The sequence below is a fragment of the Anolis sagrei genome, chromosome 4, assembly GCF_037176765.1.
Source record: "Anolis sagrei isolate rAnoSag1 chromosome 4, rAnoSag1.mat, whole genome shotgun sequence".
Lineage (NCBI taxonomy): Eukaryota > Metazoa > Chordata > Lepidosauria > Squamata > Dactyloidae > Anolis > Anolis sagrei.
In genome coordinates, this window is record NC_090024.1 from 23,230,443 (window position 1) to 23,248,594 (window position 18,152).

General features: G+C 39.7%; 1 protein-coding gene across 3 annotated transcripts; it reads left to right on the plus strand.

Moving 5' to 3' along the window:
- The first annotated feature begins 1,240 nt into the window (after positions 1-1,240).
- SLC30A8 (solute carrier family 30 member 8) lies at positions 1,241-17,307 on the plus strand. 3 transcript variants are annotated; one of them, XM_067467315.1, is made up of 8 exons: positions 1,241-1,608; positions 4,920-5,116; positions 9,077-9,223; positions 9,959-10,112; positions 11,596-11,788; positions 13,973-14,078; positions 14,709-14,843; positions 17,002-17,307. In XM_067467315.1, exons 1-8 carry the CDS (start codon positions 1,529-1,531, stop codon positions 17,151-17,153), a joined length of 1,164 nt encoding a protein of 387 aa, XP_067323416.1. In that variant the 5' UTR covers positions 1,241-1,528; the 3' UTR covers positions 17,154-17,307. The 3 variants fall into 3 exon arrangements, with proteins under 3 accessions (XP_067323416.1, XP_060631794.2, XP_067323417.1); XM_060775811.2 differs by having other exon boundaries at positions 16,821-17,083; XM_067467316.1 differs by having other exon boundaries at positions 16,824-17,083.
- Positions 17,308-18,152: the final 845 nt, after the last annotated feature.

The window sequence follows — 18,152 nt, forward strand, 5'->3', positions numbered from 1 at the left end:
CCACACTACAGCACTTTTGGAAGGAGCTAAAACTTGGCTCTTTCTGCAGGCTTTTGATAATACTTAAGGTTGCAGCCAGACCATTATCTTTAGCCAGGGAAGGCCAAATGGATTGTATGGATCTTTTAATTAATGATTATTGCCATAGGACCAGGTTGTGAAGCAGCTAGTTAGCAGCCAGCTGCATGAAATCACTACTGACCGAGAGGTCATGCGTTCAAAGCCAGCCCAAGTCGGAGTAAGCTCCCGACCATTAATAGTCTAGCTTGCTGTTGAGCTATGCCGCCCAAAAGACAGTTACATCTGTCAAGTAGGAAACTTAGGTACCGCTTTGTGTGGGGAGGCTAATTTAACTAATTTACGACACCATAAAACCTTCCAGCAGTGTGCGTAAGAATGAGGAAGTACTCTCTCAGTGTCACAAGTAGACAGTGAAACAACAGCTCCCCCCTGTGGTCAGAATCGAGCATATCCTCATGAAGCTGGAAAGCGGGAATGTTAAATTGCTTCTGTGCCTGTCTATATACATTGTATGTCTATGGTATCGAATATTTGCCATGTATATGTGCATTGTGATGCACCCTGAGTCCCCTGCAGGGTGAGAAGGGTGGAATATAAATATTGTAAATAAATAAATAAATAAATAATAAGTAAATATTTTATTGATTTTATTGCTCTTATTAATTTTTTATGGTTGGTTTTAAATGTGTTACTGGTTTTAATGTTGTTATATTGTAATTTATATGTTGTATGGCACCATTATGTGTTTGTAAGCTGCCTCGAGTCCCTATGGGAGATGGTGGTGGGGTATAAATAAATATTATGATTATGATTATTATTACTCTCACCCATACAAATGCTTGAGACAATAAGTGTGTGTACAGGAGCAGATCAGTACAATGTTTGCTTAGCACTTGTGATCTTCTTAAGCTGTCCTGGAGATACTGTACAACTCAACCTCAGTTCCCCAAAGAATGTGTAGAATTAAATATATTGTGGACTAAACAGGAATAAATATGCCTTTTTGGAGAGAATATGCCTTTTCAGAGAGAAAATCCAAAACAATTAGAAAAATCTGATCAGGTTTAAATAGGCTTTGTATCCATTCAGGTCACAGAATATAAGCTATGCAACAGCTCCTAAAAGGTGAACAGTGGTTTATTTGTCCCAAAGAAACCAGGGCAGCTCTATAATCACCTGTTGTGCATGAGAGAGCCTATGCCTGAGAACGTGAATCAGCAAATCTCACACAAGAGAATTTTCTTTCGTGTTGCTTGGGGAAAGACTCCCATTGTGTCACATGGGGGTTGACCGAGACCACGAAGCCTCGGAGACCTTGCAACAAACCAGATTCAATCCTTGTCTGATGTAGAAATGCCCGTGGCAGTTGCACTGGCATTGCCGGATCTCTTGGGAACAGCAGCAACTAATTTTAACCTTGGGAAACTGGGCAACAATTTCTTTTTAAGAGCAGTTTTGCTTCCATGTGAGCATCCAAAGACTTAAATTGTCATCATTTGGAATAAAGATGGCAAGCAAGAAGAGTCTTGAAAGGGCTTGTTTGGTGAATGACAGGGACACCAAGAGGTACTCCTTAACGCTTAGCAGGTAATAACCCTGGGCCTATTTCATGTTGTTGCTTTATATTTGGTAGAATAATTGAACAAATATGCCTTTGTGATTACTTTTGTGAATTATTATTATTATTATTATTATTATTGTCTTGTTAAGTTTCTTTTACAATTCTGGAACATTTTGGGTTTACAGAAGACAACACCTCTTGGTTCCTAAAAGTCTCACTTATATAAGTAAAATGTAGATTATAGTTTTAACATTTGTTTACTTAATTTCTAACACTATTTTAATGAATATGCAATTTTCTAATTTGATTAACAAATGAAGAAATTGTTTTAAAAACAAGATTGTAATTCAAAGTCCCTGTAAGTCCATCTGTCATACTATATGAATCCACACAGATGATAACAGTATGATCAGATTTGGTGTGCTATCTAATGGGAATGGAAGGAAAAGTGTAGTAACTTTCTGTGTATTGATGATTTCAACTCTTGCCACAGCAACTGGCAGCGTGCAGAAAATATAGAAGGCCATACAAACTTCATGAAACATTAGTTGTCAGTATTTGAGGTCAATCTCATTTAATAAGTTCATTTTCCAAAAGCAGATGTGATCACACACACCCCTTGCAATGTTGCAATCCACAATGAACATTTTGAAAATAACCTGAGGATACTGGTGAAGTAGACTTTTCAAAACCAAAGGGTCGGGTGGACTGAACAGAATGTAAAAAAATATTACTAGTTGCTTTGAATCTGTATCCTAATTTGCAGAAGACATAAGTTCTATCAAAATTGTGATTGTGAGACAATCAGAAACTTCCCTGGGGGTTATGTAAAGCTAGTGTGTTACATTGCCATTTCCATCAAGTCTTTGTGCCTTTCCATAATAAAACTCTGACTTGGTTGTATGAGCAGGCTTTCTCCATTATACAGAAGGGTCAAGCCTGCAGAGCGAGTGATTTAGAAGATTGCTTGAAGTTGCTCCACAGCTACTTCTGATTGGCTATAGTAAATAATAGAAGTTCTGGACACAACACAGACAGATACAGGGAAGGGTTTTGCATTACCAAGTCCTCGGGCACTATCTGTAGTTGATCCTAAACTATTCTAAATACCGTGAATGACACTTGGCTCTATTTCACCCTATTATTAGGGTCAGGTGGGGCTATGTAAGTGCCTGCATGTTGTAATGGATTGGTTAAGCATCAATAAATTGAAGCAAAATTGTTGGGTTTCATCCCTGACTGCATAAGTCTCCAGCTTTCAATGAGTAGTTAGCCTAGATAGAATAGAGTGAGGGATTCCTTCCCCAAATACCTATGCATGTCTATCTCAGAAGTGGCTTTGTTTTACTCTTCCTGCTATCTCCACTGTCTCCTCCCCCTTTGAATACTTAGCAATGTGATATCTGCCCTGGCTTTTATTGCCTTTGCTAGGCCATGTGGTCATTCTCCATTTTTGGCCTGTCTCTTCCTTTGTCTTCCTTGAGTAAGAATGCATTTTGCCTTTCTCCAGGCAAGATGTATCTGCATGGATATTTCTTAATTATATCGTCTCCTACTTTTCTTAGAAGATAGCTTAGTAAGCTAGTTAACTCCAAGAACATTTTGTATCCAGAATGGATTTCTTTTTGACTTTAATAGACATATATTTTAGAACCTATGAAGTTGTGGCTCCTATAAACCTGTTCCATCCCGTTAAATGGAGACTAATCCTCGTTCAGTTCACATAAGCTTCTGCTGATTATGAGCTGTCCTTCTGACACTCTGCTATATTTTTGTGGAATCACCCCAAGTGAGGGTTATTTTGATCCTAACAGCTCCTGAGTCCCATCAAAAAATTAGAACTTATGTGGATTGGTAGTTCATGGGTCTGGGAATTGGAGAAACAGCTTGCCCTGAATGGGATAACACTTCTCCTGAAGAAGCAGCTGCACAGTTTTGGAATATTATCAGATATAAAAAGATATAATGTGTTTATGAAAAAAGGGTTAGTTTTTGAACCAAAATGTTGACAAGCTGGGATGTGTCCAGAGGAGGGTGACTAAAATGATCAAGGGTCTGGAGAACAAGCCCTATGAGGAGTGGCTTAAAGAGCTGGGCATGTTTAGCCTGCAGAAGAGAAGCGTGAGAGGAGACATGATAGCCATGTATAAGTATGTGAGAGGAAGTCATAGGGATGAGGGAGCAAGCTTGTTTTCTGCTGCCCTGGAGACTAGGACACGGAACAATGGCTTCAAACTACAAGAAAAGAGATTCCATCTGAACATTAGGAAGAACTTCCTGACTGTGAGAGCTGTTCAGCAGTGGAACTCTCTGCCCCGGAGTGTGGTGGAGGCTCCTTCTTTGGAGGCTTTTAAGCAGAGGCTGATGGCCATGTGTCGGGGGTGCTTTGAATGCAATTTTCCTGCTTCTTGGTGGGGGGTTGGATTGAATGACCCATGAGGTCTCTTCCAACTCTATGATTTGATGATTCTATGATTTGCAAAACAACAACAACAAAACAACTAAGCTCTGGTTTTATTTAACTGATGGAAGGATGCATCCATAGAGTGCAACATGAAATATTTAATGACCAGAATGAATGTCATCTAAGGCAACAAAACAAACTGAAAGTAAGTAAAAAAGAGTAAGCACAAGAAATCATTGATCTGTATGTGCATACACAAAATCACATTTATCATCAAATTTATAGATATCATCATTTTGTATGCTTATCATAGTCACATCAAAAGCATCTTGACATACACTCTTCCTTGTCTCTGTTCAGACTGATATATTTAATGTACTTCCATTTGAGTTACGCTATTATATCAATGGCTCATTGACCCAGAAAAAAAACATACCTGCAGCTATACCCTTAGGAAATTTATGGCAGTACATAAAGCCAAATTAATTGTATAGGGATTTTAGAGAGCATTATTGGCAAGGAATTGATTCAGGGTTCCACTGCACAGCAGTTCATAAAACTTGGGATGATAAACAGGTCATAAAATTGACAAAATAGTACTAAACAAACACCTCAGTCCTCCAAGTCTTTGGACACATCCAGAAACAGAACAGAACTGATGTAGAGAGATTTGGGAAATATCTGGATCAAGTAGATTTGCTATCTTCAGTATTCTCCTGTATTCTCCGTCCATCATTCATACCTAGGTCTTACTTCATTTTCTGTAATTTTGGTGCCAACTCAGCAGCAGACAAAATCAAACCAGAAAAAAAATACCTGATACTCTTTTCCATTTGTTATAACTCCCAACATCCTGCATTAATCTTTCTGAAATGTGGCATGTTTTTTGTGAGGGTAATAAACTTGGGCTTTCTGTTCTTCTCTTACACAAAGCAATGGTCTAATACACAGTAATTCAGAGCAAGAGAACCACCATGAAGAACCAGTAGACACTGGGATCCATGCAGTGTATCATTGTCACAGCTATTCAAAGGGCTATGAGAGGAGAAAGAGGGAGCAGCATGAAGCCAGGTTGAGACTCTATGTGGCAACAGTAATCTGCATTATCATCATGGTTGCTGAAATCATAGGTGAGAGTTTGCATTTGTAAATATGCATTTGCATGTGTATCTTGTTTGCATATATATCCTGGAGCACAATTCAAATAAACTGTAATAGATTTATTATACAAAAGTATTCTGTCCAAGATGAGACTGGGTATAATGGGACTTTTATTCAAATACAAAGAACATGAGAGTGTCCTGATGGGCCATTATATCCATGAAATGGAGCCACCAGTGACACAATAGATTAAACCCTTGTGCCGGCAGGATTGAAGACTGACAGGTCGCAGGTTCAAATCTGGGGAGAGCACAGATGAGCTCCCTCTGTCAGCTCTAGCTCCACATGCAGGGACATGTGAAAAACCTCCCATAAGGATGGTAAAACATCAAAACATCTGGGCATCTCCTGGGCAATGTCCTTGCAGACAGCCAATTCTCCCACACCAGAAGCAACCTGCAGTTTCTCAAGTTCTCCTGACACATGACTTATACATGAGTACATATCGTAAGTATTATCAGAACTTGGACAAATTCCTTTTTTTTTTTTTTTGGACCTCAGTTTCCCAGGCAGCATGGCTACTCAGAATATTTCAACTTAATTGAGTCAAAAACATTCTGACATGGAAATTTAGCCACCTTCTAAAAGTTACTTTTTAAGTTTTGGCCTGACTAAACTATGCCATTTGAATCGTGCCTTATGTTTCTTAACACCAAATGATCATTTGTCAAAGCTGTAGGAGCTTAACAAAATTGTATAAACAGGAGCCTTTGGTCTGACAGATTTATCACCTGTAGAATATATTTGAGCTGACGGATGATTTGTTAACTGAAGCCCCTTCTCCTTGCTTTTCTTCATAAGTCTCGGTTTCCCAGCGACAACTCCAACAGCAAATGGGAGGGCTGTTTTGCTGCTGAGGTTTAAGCTCTGATAAAGGAATCATTAATTGCTGATATAGAGACAGCAGTCTGTGGGAAATATTGCAATTAATGGACCATATTTTAATTTTGTCTTAATGAGCTTAGACAATGTTTGCTGGATGATTGACCACTGAGTGACTGACAGGTCTCCTTGCTCTGCGTACAAAGCAATAAACAGTCACCGCAAATAAAGCCCAATCGCAGACACCATTTGGGGAGCACATCATTAGAAAGTAATGAAGAGAGCTGCTGTTCTGCAAAAAGCATTTGTCTTTCCAGTAATGAGGGAGAATGTTTTCCTTCCCATCCATTCTTAAGGGCAATTGCAATGGATACAACACAGCTGAATGCCCAATGGGAGCTGATGGATTCTGTGTCACTGGTGCAGTGAATCCATTCCAAGGTTTAAAAGAGCTATCCAGGGTGCTGAATTATTTTGGGCCTAGGATTTGCCACTTCATAGAGCACTTTCGGAGTTTAAACAAAAACTTAGAGCAAATTCATTGCCTCCGTGACATTGAAGGGGCATGGAGGCACGTACAGTACAAAGTATGCTTATTAAAAGGGATGGCATTTTTTTTATTTATTGGCACAGTGGGTTAAACTGCTCATCTGCTGACTAAAAGGTTGGCGGTTTGAATGCAAGGAGCCAGATAGGTTCCCACTATTAGGCCCAGCTTCTACCAACCTAGCAGTTCGAAAACATGCAAATGGGAGTAGATCAGTTGGTACTACTTCTGCAGGAAGGCAACTGCTTTCCATGCAGTCATGCTGGCCACATGACCTAGGAGGTGTCTATGGACAACGCTGGCTCTTCAGCTTAGAAATGGAGATGAGCACCACCTCACAGAGTCAGACACAACTAGACTTAATGTCGACGAAAATCTTTACCTTTACTATATTTGTATCCCGCCTTTCTCAACCCGGAGGGACTCAAGTCGGCCTTACAATAGGCAGCAATTTGATGCCAACATACATGTATCAGTACACAATTACAATTAAAACCAAACAATTAAAACGTCAATTAAAATCACATCATCCAAAACATAATCCAGGGCCATTCAGTTTATCAACACATTAATTTGTAGTAACTTAATATAGACTCAGCTAACCCAAGGCACCCATGGGGATAGGGAGAAGCCATGATTATATATGTATTCATGTCAGGAGTGACTTGAGAAACTGCAAGTCGCTTCTGGTGTGAGAGAATTGGCCATCTGCAAGGATGTTGCCCAGGGGATGCCCGGATGTTTTGATATTTTACCATCCTTGTGGGAGGCTTCTCTCATGTCTTCACATGGGGAGCCGGAGCTGAGAGAGGGAGCTCATCCGCACTCTCCCCGGGTTTGAACATGCAACCTGTCGGTCTTCAGTCCTGCCAGCACAAAGGTTTAACCCATTGTGCCTCCAGATAATATAAAAATAATATAAGAATAATAAAATAAACTCTCAGCTAACCAGATTTGGAAGAGGTCAACAACATTTGCAAAAATTTGAATAAAGAAATGTACTCAACCCCCATGTAGTGCTGAAAACACCCAATCATTTTTTATCAGAAATTTGTGACATCCTGCTGATGTCAGGGGGAAAAACAGGTGGATTATGGGACATGAGCATTTTCCTTAACCTCATTAATTCAGTCCAAATATCTGTTTTTAACTTATCATTGAAGTTTAATATGTTTTAAGTTATTTAATTATTTTATTGTTTTAAATTGTGTGAGTTTTTTTAATGCTTTCTATATGCTAACCTTAAATCTTTGGTATTATAAATATTTTAATTAATTAATAGTCTGACATGCGGTTACCAACCCTGAAGTAAGTACTAGGCATGGTTAGGTTTGTTCAGAATCTTCGTAATTCAGAATAAATTCGGAAAGATTTGCTTTTTGAAGTGATTTCGAAGCGATTTGTTAACCCGGAAGTATCCTTGCCATTTTGAAGCTTTTTCCCCCATTTCTGTTACGAAGCAGTAAGTGAGTCAGAAATAATTCAATTCAACGTTTCCCTGCTTCTCTTCCCTGGCCTCAGCTCAAGCCTGGGAAGCCATGTTAAAGAAGCTCCCTGGGTGAATGTCCCTCCCTTCCTCTCCCCTGGAAAGCTGCATTAAAGAAGCAGCCTGGGCAAATGTCCCCCCTTCCTTTCTCTTTCTCTCCATTCTCCTCTCCTTCTTCCTACTCTTTTCCTCCTCTTCCTCTGCTTAAGTGCCTGAGGGGGAAAATGAAAGGGCCTGAGGATGTTAGGAATGGTAGGAGTTGAAGTCCAAAACACCTGGAAGGAATACTTGATCTGCTCTCAGGCCCCATATACATTGCCATGTAATGCATCTTGAAACTGCATTATGTATATACTCACTGATGTAGACTTCTATCATGCAGATTAGCTGCCTTCTATGAGTCTCCATAATGCATAATGCAGTAGGTCCGCAGTTTGAATCCATTTAGCAGTTTGAATCAGGTTTTGCAGTTTGAGGTGCCGGTGGGAGGGTAATGGCGCTCCATACAGTCATGCTGGTGACGTGACCTTGGAGGTGTCTATGGACAACGTGTCTCTTTGGCTTAGTAATGGAGATGAGTGTCACTCCCCAGAGTAAGACAGGACTAGGCTGAATGTCAAGGGGAAGCCTTTACCTCTACTTTGATAATCTGAATTACGTGACAGGAGGGAAGAGAATCGCCTCCTCGTCCTCCTCCGCATTGACAGCCGAGGCAGGCCTGGAGTGTAAGAGCCCCTCAGTCAGGAGTGGAAGAGCCCCTGAAGTTTCCCCAGTGCCAGTGTTGTTTTATTCCAACTATGCGTGCGTGTCTGCCATTAACAAAGCTGTTTCAGAAGCCTCGGAAGTTTCAAAAAGTTTTGAACACTTTTTTCTATGAAAATCGGAATTGATTTCCAAATTGAACCACTACATCCGAAACGAGTTTTGAACCTTTTTTTTTTTTTTTTTGGATCAAACAAGCCTAGTAAGTACCTAGCTCCCAGTCCTGGAATAATCTTCCACTCCATCATGTCCCCTGTGAGATTTTATTTTTTTAAATGATTTTCATTAATGATCATGGTTGCTTTGATCCAGGTGGCCACATTGCAGGGAGCTTGGCTGTGATCACGGATGCAGCCCACGTCTTGGTTGACCTGATGAGTTTCCTGATCAGCATCTTTTCTCTGTGGCTGTCATCAAAACCTCCCAGTAAAAGATTAACATATGGATGGCACAGAGCAGGTACCAAATGTTATGTGCTAAGGGCATGCAAAATAGAGCGAGTCCCTCATTTTGTCAATGAATGTGAGACAAGGATCAATATAGATCCTTGCTCAGCATAATTTATTATTGAGCTTTGCCAAGAAACAAGTGGGGAAATGATGCTATTGGATATGCGTGGAAGTAAAAGGCAATATGTATTTGTTCATTTGTTTGTTTATTTCTACCTTGTGTTGGGACTCACGTAAACTTTCAAATTAAAGTGTTTATTATTATGTAACTAAACCACCCAGTAGGACAACAAGAGCCAACATAGTTTGCACTGGACTACATCTCTGGAGATCAGCATTCAGTTCTGCCCTTGGCCATGAAAACCTACTGGGTGACCTTGACTATGCCACATACTCTCAGGCTGAGAAAACAAATGCCATAGGGTCACTTAGAGTCACCATAAGGTGGAGACACCTTGAAGATACACAACAGAGAACAATGTTAACTGGGAGTTAAGCAAATTCCATCAACATGGAAGCGTGTACCTTTTCAACTAACGTGGCTTCCCAAAAAGAGTTATAGTAAGATAAGAGATCCCTATTTATTTCCCAGAAACTCACTGTTCCCTAGGGTGGCAAAAAGGTCAAAAGGCCATGGCTGTTCCTTATTTCAATTTGGGTCCAAGTAATTGAATTGTAACTGTTTTTCCTTAATGAAGCTATATGTTGCAGTGATCTTACTCTTAACAGTTGTTTGAACCACTAGAAATTCTTGGAGCTCTCTTCTCCATGATCATCATTTGGGTGGTGACCGGTGTATTGACGTATTTAGCTGTCTTGAGGCTTCTGCACCCACATTATGAAATTGAAGCTACAGTTATGCTCATCACGTCTGGTTGTGCTGTGATAGCCAACATAATGTAAGCTATCTATCTATCTATCTATCTATCTATCTATCTATAAATATGTACTTAAATTCACCGTTATCAACAAAATGTGAACATAGCTCTTTCATAATACAGTGTCAAAAATTTAGAAAGTTCCTTTTTAAGATGACAGAGGTCCCTTTCAAGTAGCTGTATAAAATCCACATTGAACTTGAATACATGGCAGCGTCGACTCAAATAACCCAGTTCAAAGCAGATATTGTGGATTATCTGCCTTGATATTCTGTGTTATATGACTGTGTGGAAGGGTCCAGAGGGAGTTATTTCTGGGATCCTCTAAACAGATTGGCCACTGGACACATTGGCTAACAGAAACTGCAGTAGACCAGGTTGAGCATGGTCTGGCCCTCACATTGTTGTGGAATTACTCCCAGTGGCTCCAGGCAGAGAGCCAAAGGCCAAGTATAATAGGAACTAGGGGCGAAGCTTTAGCATAGCTGGTAAATCACCAAGCAGCAATAAGAACTACCAACCAAAGGTTTGCCAGTTCAAAGCCCCAGGTCGATGTGAGCACCTGACTGTCAGTCCGGCTCATTGTTTACCTAAACTGTTTGAAAACAGCCTAGAGAAAGTAGAGAAAATTAGGTACTGCTTAAAAGCAGGGGAGGTATTTTACAATACCATAAAAAGAAAAAGATCAGAAAATACCTGGTGACCAAAAGGAAGGAGGACGTCCTGATGGCTCTTCGTCATAGAGGATGGAGTGACAGCACCACCCCCACCGCATGGCTGGAGTCGAGCACAAACTCCAAGGTGCCAAAAAAGCTGGATGTTGACACAACATACATCCTTTCTGTCCTGTCTGTCCAAATGGCATTGAATGTTTGCTATGTATATGTATCTGTGATCTGCCCTGAGCCCCCTTGGGGAGATAGGGCAGAATATAAATTAAGGGCCTTGTGAACTTTTGGAGCAGATCACTAAAATCAATAGGTCTTAATTTAGGCTGATTCTACACTGCCATATAATGCCATTTATCTCCATTGAACTGCATTATACAGGGTTAGTCAAAATGAATAGGCCAATTCGGGTACAATTAATATTCTTATTGGCCTATTCATTTTGACTAACCCTGTATATAGCTTTCCACTGACCATATAGTGCAGTTCCAAACTGCATTATATGGCAGTGTAGATTCAGCCTTAGCTGACAGCATGCCCAACTTAAAGTCCCAATGGCTTAAATGGATGTGCTCTTGAGGAAGATTTCAAGATCCATTTCAAAGTGCAGTGACTTTCTGATTACTTTTGCTGACTTACAAAAAAAAAAAATCCAAAGTGGTGTACAAAATCAAAGCAAAGTTGAAAAGAATACAGAAAATTGGAACAAACAAAAATCAATCAATCAATTAAGGAGAGAAAAAGCAAGTGCTTCTCATTGGAATAGGATGTCAAATCATCTGCTAGAGAAACCAAGGGGAAGAACATAGCTCATCTAACTAATATGATTCTTGCAGATTAAGTCTAATGCTGCACCACAAAGGGGATGGAAATCTTTACAATGTTCATCAGTCAAGTGATGGTAGATCAGACCCTGAACACACATTGGCCTCATCCAATGCCAGTGTGAGAGCCGCTTTCATCCATGCTGTTGGAGATCTGTTTCAGAGCATTAGTGTGCTAATTAGTGCACTAATAATCTTCCTTAAGGTCAGTTTTATTGAGTTTGTTCACCTTCACAGCAATTAAAGATGGAGCTATTTTCATTACTGCGCAACCATTAGCTGCCTTGTGCTTTGTGCCTCTGCCTTCAGGATGCATGGCGCTATTTCGATCATGACAGCTCTCTTCATTTCTAGAAATAAAAGTCGCTGCCGAGAGAGGACAACTGATGATTTCTTTCAGCATTAATTTTGTGAGATGGATGGTGTTTCTCTCATCACTTTTCCTTAGTCTTGTTTTTTCTTTTTTCTTTTCTCATCATAGTGGCTTAAGGCTTGCCTCAACTGAGAAATGTTCAAAAGCATAGTTTAGGGCAGAGTGCTACAATTTCTGGAACTGTAAGAGCAGTAGTTCTCAACCTTCCTAATGCAGAGACCCCTTAATACAATTTCTCATGTTGTGGTGACCCCCAACCATAAAATTATTTTCGTTGCTACGTCATAACTGTAATTTTGTTACTGTTATGAATTGTAATATACCTATCTGGTATGCAGGATGCATTTTAATTCACTGGACCAAATTTGGCACAAATGCCCAATATGCCCAAATTTGAATACAAGTGGGGTTGAGGGGGGATTGATTTTGCCATTTGGGAGTTGTAGATGCTGGGATTTATATCTAACCTACAAACAAAGAGTATTCTGGACTCCACCAACGATGGAATTGAACCAAACTTGCACACATAACTACCATGACCAACAGAAAATACTGGAAGGGTTTGGTGGGCATTGACCTTGAGTTTTGGAGTTGTAGTTCACCCATATCCAGAGAGCACTGTGGACTCAAACACTGATGGATCTAGACCAAACTTGGCATGAATACTCAATATGCCCAAATGTGAACACAGATGGAGTTTGGGGAAAATAGACCTTGGCATTTGGGAGTTGTAGTTGCTTGGATTTATAGTTCCCTAACTATCAAAGAATTGGGCCAAACTTCCTACACAGAACAGAACTGCCATGACCAACAGAAAATACTTCATTTTCTGAGGGTCTTTGGCAACTGCTCTGACACCCCCTTGCAACCCCCCAGGGGCCCTGACCCCCAGGTTGTGTTGGGGCTTGCTAGAGGATCTATAAGAGATTGTAAATGAAAGAAATGAAATATTTCTCAAATTGCAGATATAATAATTTTAATGCAGGGGTTCCTTGTGGCCCTTCAGGATAAAAAGGCTATTCAGAGCCCAGGAGTAACCAGCTATTCAGAGCCCAGGAGTAACCAGCTGATATCAACAAAAAGTTGTTTTGTTGATATCAAAATGTAAAGGATACAGACAGTTTGGTGCACTGGTGCTCCATGTGACCACCCAAAAAACCAGAGCCTACAGGATCTTCTTGGCAGTGAAATATAATTGGGCTGGCACTGTTTATTATTGAAGCCCTTCAATCAGGTGTGTAATCTTTAGGTTGCTCTTTGGTCCCAACATCAGATTCCTAATTTGTCCTGGACCAGTGCCTAAGGCTCAGCTCTGACATATTTTTAACCTGTTTGGATCACATCTGTTTTTGCTTACGACCTTAAAGTAAAATATGGTTCTCCCATATTTTCCTCCTCATAGTAAGGGTATATAGTAGGTGAGGCTGAGATGTATAATTGTCCCAAGGACACCAGGAAGCTCCACCACATCCTCTAGCTACCCAATTTGGCAGGACAGTTCCAGTTAATTCAGCTACTCTCTCCTCCTCTGACTTTCCCCCTTTGTTTTTGGCCTGCTTCTGTTGTTACAAACTAAATTAAAATGACTTGGAGAGAGAAGAAGGCAGAGCAGAATTTTCCACTTCCCAGTAGACTCAGGCTACAGTTCATCCTAACATGTGTTCATTCTCATTAATAACTTTTGCATCTTACTCTGATGTTGATTGGCGATTTTAATCCATGGAATGTCAGAAGATACGCTGCATGAATAGATATGGTCTCTTTGAAGCTCTAACCATTACAACATTCTAGGTCTTATGCCCTGCTTTGATATCTAACAGTTCATGGTACTGCCACCATCAAAAGGAAAGAGAGAAAGTGTAGGCCCATATTGTGGGCCGCAAACTGATTAACATTCAGGAACTTTGCAGCTCTACCTTGGTCACAAAGCATGACAACTTAGCTTGAATTATTCTATCAAATAGAGCTGGTTGGAGAAAGTAGCTTATTCGCTTCATATCTTCATTTTTTTTCTAGCCAGAATATAAAATGGCTGACCCAATCTGCACATTTGTATTTTCCGTACTTGTTCTTGGAACCACTTGTGCTATGTTACGGGACATTTTACTTGTGCTGATGGAAGGTAAGATGTTGGGCATATAGAGGAAAGCATTGGGTTTTGTTTTTTGTTTTGTTTTTTGCAGAACCATTTCCACTTAGTATGTATCTTATTTCTTTAGTACTACCATAATTATCCAGCTTTGGCCCTTAAAGTGGGGTATGAGTGGGGTATGCCATATCCAGGCACAAATGCAACACTTTCCACCCAATGATTTGGCCAATTTCACCTGTGTTTTAAAATAGTTTTGTTGGACTTGTGTGTCTGGTGAGCTATGCACCTCACCAGACTTCGTTTTCTGCTGCTCCAGAAATTAGAATGAGAACCAATGAATCTAAATATTAGGAATAACATATTTACTGTAAGCATTGTTTGACAGCTGATCTGACTGCCTCAGAGAATGGTGGACACTCCTTCTTTGGTGGTATTTAAACAGAAAATGGACATCTTTCAGGAGTATGTTCCTTCATGACTATGGGTTGGGCTAGATCATCTCTGCTGTCCCTTCCAACTCTAAAAGTATGTATGTTGAGGGATTTAGCAGATCAACAGGCAGCTTCAGGGGGTCATGGGACAGACTTTCGCCTACTTTGTCACCAGAGCTCATGCTATGTCACACAGCTACACACCTGATAGTTACTGCTTCTTCCATAGGGATACCAAAAGGAATGAGCTACAAAGCGATAAAAGAGAGAATCCTAGCCGTGGACAAAGTGGAGTCTGTCCACAGTCTTCATATTTGGTCTTTAACAATGAACCAGCCAGTCCTATCAGCTCATATTGTCACAGGTGAGTAAATCTGGATAACGATGTGACTTCTTGTGGAGGCAGTTCATGCTGATAAGAAATACCACTCACTGTCTATTTTTAAGAAAAGAAAAAATCCACAACATGAATGTCCAGACTGCAATTCCGTTACTGCAAGTGTGTTATGGTTTGAGTGTTGGACTCTAGAAGGCCAGGGTTTGAATCCTTTTTCACCCAGCTAGGTGATTTTGAACAAGTGAGACTCTTTCAGAATTAAAGGAAGGCAATGGCAACCCCCCTCTAAAACAAATATTGTCTAGTAAAGCCTGTGATAGATTTGGTTGTCGTAAGTCACAAATGACTGGAAGGAATGTATCTTGAAATCCAGGTGTAACTCATGCCAGGAACTGTCCCAAAAGAACTTGGGAGGGGTCTCCCTCAAGAAGGTCTGGGAAGAAGATTTAGGGATGAAAACAAATGAAATGGAGTGGCTACAATTATGGAGACAAATACATCTGAAAAATTTATCAGTACGGGTTAAAGAAAATAACTATAAGTTAATATGGAAATGGTACCTAACACCAATAAGAATAGCAAATAGAAATAAAAATTATTCAAAAAATTGCTGGAGAGGATGACAAGAATCAGGGACATATATACATATGTGGTGGCAATGTAAATATGTAGGTTCTAGGATAGCTTTATTATCGTTATATAATAATAAACAACTGAAAAAGAGGATAAAAACGTAATAACAAACTTATTAACAGTAGCAAGACTGCTTATAGCAAGGAATTGGAAAAGAGAAATAAATATACAAATAGAAGAGTGGTATAAGGAAATATGGAAACGGGCAATAAATTATAACCTGACATATATATTAAAAGTTAAAAGAGGTCTATGAAAACAAAGTGACTTTGATGATGTATGGAGAAAAATTATTGAAAAAGGATTAAAAAGAAAGATGGAAAGATAGCTCTGCCAGACAAAATGAAATTTTGGACAGATTATATAGAAAAGCTCGGGTTGGCGGGGAGAGGAGCACAGTGGTGAGGAATAGACAATATGTATAACCATAAAAATAGCAGTAGATGCCAAAAAGTGAATGTATGGTAGATGTATTGAATAATATGCACCTGCTGCAAATAAATAAATAAATAAAATAACTTGGGAGGGACCTAGTGCTCTCTTGATCCCTAGAGAGTAAAGGGACATGATATAGTACAAGGTAGTGAAGGGCCATGTTGAATGCCCAGAGGACTTTACGTGGCCTGCAGGGTGAACGTTTCTTAGAGTAGACTTTCATTCCTTCTATCTATTTTTATGGTAGCAAAGAAAGATTGAGTGCACCATCAAAAGTTAGGATAGATGCTTTAAATTAAGAAACTCTGTTTAAATCAAACATTTAACCATTGCTTCTAGCGTAGATAGTAATTATACTATCACATTACCTCATGTAGCAGGACTGGATAAAGTGTGATCATTTTTGAACCCCCTTGGGCCAAAATTGTATACATTTTTTTCAAAGGTTTTTTCTGAAGACTATTCCCAGATTGGGGTATGGATAGCATTTGCCTCACATTTGAGTCTCTTCTTGCCTCCTATCCTCATGTTTAACATATAATATTTCTCCCCAAAATATCCTATTTACCACAAAATGTCAGTGGCAGAACCATGCTAGCCTTTCTCGAGAGATGGTGCCAGTGTCTGGGAGCAATCATCAAGAAGACCCTTTCATGTGTTCCCCTAAAGTATGCATATGGTGACTGTGAGATTGGGAGAAGTGTCTCTTGTAAAGAGCTTTGGCATGGTTCTCAAAACTGGGTCTTCAATGTGTTTATGGCTTGAACACCCAAAAGTTCCAGACAGCCTGGCCAACTACCAATAATTCTGGAAAATAAAGTCCAAAACATAAGAAGGACCAAAGTTTTGAGAACCATTGGCTTGAAAACTTATTGGTATTAGAAATAGAAATGTAGGTTGCATAGCTTTTTTTTAAAAAAATCTTATCTCTGACAGCAGATACCACAGACAAACAACAGATTTTGAATGAAATTACTGAACTTCTGGTCGCCACATATAATTTCTACACCATCACACTTCAAATTGAACCCAAAGCCGATCAGCAACCGGACTGTGTCTTCTGTCAAGATCCAAGTGATTGACACTTATATCAGATTGTATTAATTTTCACCTCTAGGCTGGACTAGTTTCTATTTAGCACAAATAGATGAAGAGAGCCTGCTAAAGCCAGACACAAACTGGACTGAAAATAAGGAAGCTTCAAACATGTTACAGGATACACAGTTGTATTGTTTGCTGTTGTGGAGACTGCTGCATTCAAGGATATAGAGGACAGTTTGGAAAACAAGTAGACTACAGAATGTCCTATCTATTCTGTTTGTTCATTCATTAGTACAGTTTTGCAGAGGAAGAATAATCAACTTGAAAATTCACACTTAAATATGTATTTCAACATGGATATTAAAATTTGTCTTCAACCAAATTTTTTTTCATAAATACATTTTCTCTCAAAAACATACGTATCTTTTGCTGTGGTTTTGAGGAGTTGCCTGAGAACATTTAGGAAAGTAGAAGCCAACAAAAGATTAAATCCATACATTCTTCTGGGTAGTTGTGATCAAGTTGGTTTATTATCTGTGGCTGGATTGATACTAACATATAATTCAGTTTGAATCCTCATTATATGGTCATTGTAGATCCATATAATACAGTTTAACTGCATTGAACAGTCTTATATGAGTCTGCTGCACTGACCTCTATTTATTTATCTTATCAGCAGCGAACCAAGGGTATGGTTGCATTTAAAAAACACAAAGTTTTAAAACTTGGCAATTATGTTAAATGCCCTTTGACCAGTATCTGGCCACTTGGAGTGCCTCTGATGTTGTTACAAGGAGGTCCTCCATTGTGCACATGGCTGGGCTTAGACAGCATTGCAGCAGGTGGTCTGTGGTTTGCTCTTCTCCACACTCGCATGGCATGGACCCCACTTTGTGGCCCCATTTCTTAAGGTTGGCTTTGCATTACGTACAGATTCAAACTGCATAACTCTTTGTGCAGAAGAGGAAAGTTCTACATTTGTTACTTGCCATTCAGTTGGACAATGTGTAGCCTTAGTATTATGTGAGATCCACAGGACTCTCAACTCTGCAGATAAACACACTTCTGTTTCCCAGTGTCCTGCTCTATCTTAACCCATTCTGTGATGAATTCAGCATTTAATAGGTTCCTGGACTCCTTGGCATTGCTTGACATTATAAAAAAAAACCCCTTCCAGTTGCCATTTTGAAAATGACAGTAGGTGTATTTCAGCTTATAGATGTGTGT

Excerpts from the sequence above, each read along its gene's own strand:
- SLC30A8 (XM_067467315.1), top strand. The coding sequence starts at position 1,529 with ATGGCAAGCAAGAAGAGTCTTGAAAGGGCTTGTTTGGTGAATGACAGG. Across the intron at positions 9,224-9,958 it reads ATATGGATGGCACAGAGCAG|AAATTCTTGGAGCTCTCTTC; the intron begins GTACCAAATGTT and ends TTGAACCACTAG. Across the intron at positions 14,844-17,001 it reads ATCAGCTCATATTGTCACAG|GCTGGACTAGTTTCTATTTA; the intron begins GTGAGTAAATCT and ends TTTCACCTCTAG.